The 5,077-nt window shown below is 34.0% G+C and overlaps 1 protein-coding gene across 1 annotated transcript; it reads right to left on the bottom strand.

Annotated features, from left to right (window-relative positions):
• Positions 1-1,237: 1,237 nt before the first annotated feature.
• Positions 1,238-4,510, bottom strand: LOC120346237 (uncharacterized). The gene is made up of 5 exons (XM_039415944.2): positions 4,112-4,510; positions 3,543-3,743; positions 2,967-3,125; positions 2,390-2,587; positions 1,238-1,697 (listed from the first exon to the last, which is right to left on the bottom strand). Exons 1-5 carry the CDS (start codon positions 4,164-4,166, stop codon positions 1,378-1,380), a joined length of 933 nt encoding a protein of 310 aa, XP_039271878.2. The 5' UTR covers positions 4,167-4,510; the 3' UTR covers positions 1,238-1,377.
• Positions 4,511-5,077: the final 567 nt, after the last annotated feature.

The following is a 5,077-nucleotide window of genomic DNA, read 5'->3' as shown; positions in this document are numbered from 1 at the left end:
ACTTTCTATATGTAGCCTGCACCAATTTGCAAATCAACTCCTTTATTGTTTTATCAGTATATAACAGACCATTTTCCAATCATGTGTTGTCTGAGTGGTATAACACAAATTGATAAAAATGACCGTATAATATCTATAGAGACATCTTCACTTTCGACTCTTTTCGTACAGATGTACGACAAACATTTGAAATGAATGCCCTAAACTAGGCCTGCACAACTCACAAAAGGGCTGCAACATACAAAAACAGTTGTTCACCGGCCGCAAGTTTCATTATTACCCAATACCTTTTATATATTTATAATCTTATATGTTTCGTAATATACCGTATAAATGATCCATACACATGATATACACATGATCCATTCAACACAACCAGCTTTTAATGAGATAATTATGTTGCATCGTTTACTGATTACGAGATCCTTATAAAAATAATCATTTGATTGTAATTCCAATCTATTTTCAGTTACTGCGGTTTTGTCGAAAAATGCTGTAACCAAACGTTGTTACGATTGCATGTGTTCCCATACATTTGTCCCTTACAGCGCACGAGATATAAGGATGTATCATGGCGCCAAAATCATACGTCAGGTGCGAAAGTACGAGTTATTATTAAAGCTACTCGTACTTATTTAAGCTATATTGCCTAGACTAGAGGATTATCATATTCAGGTTCAGATTCAGATATTTTATTTCTATCACGCAAGAATCAATGCACTAAAAGATTCAAATGTGTTTAATGACATTAACATAAAAAGGTAATCGTGCACGATAAAAAAAGAAAATCTTTAAGGTTTTTTGGTGCACTTCAAAGCTAAAAACGTCATGAGTAGTCAGGCGACTAGAACTGAAAGTTATCCTTAAATCAAGCTTTTCTATTTACAAGATAGGCTACTGCCTCTCTGTGAAAGTATATAGATTTTTTTCATTGCATTCCCGGTCAAATTGTTCATATCTTCATCTTTGGATATATCTTGCATTGTATTTTAGTTAAATTGCTTAACCTAAGTTGTATTTAAACTTGAATGATTTCTATATAAAGACTAAAATTGAAACTGCTATTATAACGTTATGGTACGTTAGTTCAAATAGTCTATGTTGTGAAATCAATATCACATACTGCTAAAATCAAATTGACCCATGACATTCAGATATCAGAAGAAAATAAATATATAAGACATATTGATTCAAATTTAGCATCTATAAAAAGGGGAACCATAATTAAAATTAAAAAAAAAAATCAAGCTGTACAGAGCGCATTTGGAAATATATTGATTTTGCATCAATGTCCGGGTTTGGCAAAGATTAATAATATTGCATTTTATTTCTTCAGCACAGTGGGTTGGTTATATGAAAGCCTGGCAAATTCATAAATTATTTGCAACTGGCACCACCCTGTGCGTATTTGCATGTACATAGCGTTTCTCCGTGACATGAAGTTTTCGCGCCAACCTTCGCTAATGGACAATAAACGAAACATGGGCCGAAGCAGGTTGGGGTTTCTTTGTACACATTAGTTCCTAGCTCCCACAGTTGAACGTCAAACTCGCATCTGCAGTCCTTTAGTCCTATTTGGTTACCAGGAGATTTTGTCCCGTATCCTTCAACTCCTGATTTATTCATGCTTCTGTCATTTCTTTTGTTATGGGAATAACAAGAACCAGCGTCGAAGCAGTTAATTTCGCAAGTACGACCTGAAAACGTAAATATTTCGTATTATGCATTGTTTACATCACATGAAATGAAACTAAAAATCGCTCAAACAAATAAAAATTTGAAACCTCGTTCTTCGTTAAATGCAGTTTTTAAAACTTTCAATATTGATTCAATTTTCTGACTGCCATAATTTATCATTGAAAAAAACTAACTGTGCATGTCACTTAACAACAAAAAGCGTGTGATTTTTTTAGATTTCATATCTCAGGCCATAACCCATTCGTTTTTTCATTCAAACCACGAATATTTTTAAACAACAGCATTAGCGTATATAATAAAAAATATTCAACAAATTATTATCGGTTTAGTATGATAGATTCAGTGTATAGACGTATGATATAAACTGATATGGACCCACACACTTACCAAACGGATTGTGCCATACATGTTAATAACTCTTGATAGACTTTAGTCAATAGTATTTCAAATAGTTTGAAGAAAAATTTGATCCTAAATGAATTTTCACTCGTTTTGTACACTGAAGTTAAAATTTGTTTGACGTATACCGAATAACGTCAAACGGCATTCCTATCCAAGCATGCATCGACGAAGTGAATCAAAATTATGCCGCAAATAAATAGCAGGAATGCCAGTGCCAATGTCTTGGCGAGGTAAAAATATATAAATTAAGACAAATAAATATTGAAATCCAGTGAAGTTATATACGTACTTGGCAAGGAATAGCTTCGACTGTAATGAACGCTATTTTGGCCCAGTGAAATTTTTTGACTTTTTCCATTCCATTTCTTTTCATTCAGTTGATACGCGACAACGACATATATTTTGTATACGTTCCCTTGCACTGGAACGTAATGCAAAGCACATCCTATTTTATCCACACTAGGGTCCATCATTCTGTCGTATCTTTCTGAATAGGAATGATAAGTAAACTAAATCTTAAACTGGATGTTGTAAAAACCAAATATAAGTAAATATTAGCTAATTAATTTTTTTCAATGCGCCTTTCTCCTTCCCATTTATTCTTGTTTACAAATTTATTTTAAGGGATTTATTACCGGACATAAATGTTTAAAAATTATATTTTGTTTCACTTATGTATGGAGTTCAAGCTGATTTACAGAACAATATTACAATGTTTATTCATTTATCTATATTTAGTTGAAAGTTGCGGATAATTCACCGTCGCAAAATAAGATCACAGTCATAACGACCGACCAATTTTCAACTCCACGATTCCAAATTGGTAGAGAAGATAAAAACTTTGTAACAAGTCGAAGTAGACATACCTTTATTATCTAAAGAAAAGAGTCCGTTTTCAACCCATTTCATGATCATGTCTTCAGCAGCCAAGGATAAATACAATTGCATCCGAAAGTCTCTAGCATTTGAAGAACGAGGGAAAAGCAAAGTTTTTGACAATATTTCAGTGCTAAATGAAATACGCTCTGTAAAACAAAATATATTTGTTGTGGAACTTCAAAGGAACAGGTTCATCAATAATGACTCTGAATCAGAAGAGGTGTTATAGATAGACTATCAGCTTTAGAATATCAGTTATTATATATCCAAACCGAGACACCCAGTCAAATACAAATGAGTGTACGATAGACCAGTGAATTTAAACTTCTTTCAAACACTTTTTATATCATAATTTTTTGTGGAACACCAATTGACATTTTAGATATTCAGAAATAATCAAAAGAGATGTCATAGATAGGCTATCAGCTGAATATTTAAGATATTTGGGCAATGCAAGTTCTCTTCGAACTTTTAATATTTCGACTCAATTTCTTTTGCTTAACCTTCAGGATTTGTATGGTAGAAATCACTATTTTGCTGTCAAATCGTTAGTTTCCACTTACCTTTTTGTAATAAACTTGAATTTATATCTGCTAATCCAGCAATATGAATTTTGTATTCATTCAATACCAAATGAAGCCCCTTCAAATCAGCCTTCTCTGTCAGCAAAGCCGAGCGCGACACTGCTCCAATTCCACGATTGCTACGAATTTTATTATGTGTCACCAAGCATCTGCGTTCCCACATTCTCATCTTAGTAGTTTCTAGAAACATTTTTCACTGTTTAGTTGACATTGACAACTATATTTTGTGTGTCACAATGAAATAAGTTTCCTAATCGAGGGAGAGAGAATCGGACCCATGCAGTTTTATCAAAATACAATATTGTGACTAATTCTGAATTTCGCCTACTTGGTAGACTAACAACTTGGAGAAAATTTGTTTATCCCAAACTTCTCGAATCTGTACTTTATGCAGTAGTCAACTGTCAATTTTTTGTTGTTTATACGGTAAGTCGTCCATTTTCTTCAGTTATCTCGTTAGCAAAAAAAGCCACCTCGCTGATCATGTTCTTATTTTTATCAATACCCTCATAATAAACATAACAATTTACAACATATAATGCACTTACCGCTCACCGCTATTTCACCGAGGAGTACAAAGACAAGAATAATTCGAAAATCCATAACAGATGTAGACAGCGTTATAAACTAAGCAGTATTTGCGGTCGTCGCGAAACAGACAATGAGTAGAGACTGGCATTGTTTCCATATTTAATCCGCATCTTATTCGATTGGGTAATCAATAATTATTATATTTTTTCAAAAATATTTTTGCAAACTAATCTGATTACTCGGCACCGCCCTCTTAAATTAACATAGTTAATTACTGGCTTATGCCCAATAACTGTGGCACGCGATCTGAACATCTTGGATGCTATTTTAATGACCGTAAAACTAATTTCACGTGTGAACAACAACATTCGTTGGTGTCACGTAGAGCGCACATATGGCGTGCAAGAATTGCATTCTTGCATCCAGGAGCATTTTGCAATAGGTCCTGCTGAGTCTGACACTTCATTTTGTAGAACTAACGCGTGAGGATAATTTTTTTTTTCTTGTATACTTCTCGATTTTAAATGTCTGTTTATTATACAAAACAAATTCAGACAAGTTTTTTTTTCATTGGATATCGTGGGATAGACTTGGGTTGTTAAAGAATTTTTATTAAACGAGAAGTACATCGTCATTCGGAATTGTACGGTCGCATGAACAAACGATTACTAATTTCAAATTTTCCATCAACAAGATGCATTGGGTTGATTTCAAATAGAAACAGTCGAATAAATTAAATTGGGCTCACCTCAGTAAATATGATTTCATTTTAATCAGTCATTTTTACATACTTTCGGGGTCTTAACCCAAGGGCGCAACGCTCGAACCAGTTCTTAATCTAGCTGTCGACGCTAAGGTCTCGGCCACTTATCGCCGACTAAGACAACTTAATAAACCCGGGTGGAGGATCAGGTGATCTTGCGCCTGACAACCTCCATGTAGGTGGAGGTCACATTCTCAACTTTTGATTCCAAGTTACCATT

Source organism: Styela clava, chromosome 8, assembly GCF_964204865.1.
Source record: "Styela clava chromosome 8, kaStyClav1.hap1.2, whole genome shotgun sequence".
Lineage (NCBI taxonomy): Eukaryota > Metazoa > Chordata > Ascidiacea > Stolidobranchia > Styelidae > Styela > Styela clava.
The sequence above is the reverse complement of the archived record's forward strand: the minus strand, read 5'-3'. Positions and strand labels throughout refer to the sequence as shown.

Coding starts and splice junctions, on each gene's coding strand:
- LOC120346237 (XM_039415944.2), bottom strand. CDS start 4,166: ATGGATTTTCGAATTATTCTTGTCTTTGTACTCCTCGGTGAAATAGCG. Junction 3,744..4,111: donor CGGTGAAATAGCGGTGAGCG/GTAAGTGCATTA, acceptor AAATGTTTCTAG/AAACTACTAAGATGAGAATG. Junction 1,698..2,389: donor TCGAAGCTATTCCTTGCCAA/GTACGTATATAA, acceptor TTACGTTTTCAG/GTCGTACTTGCGAAATTAAC.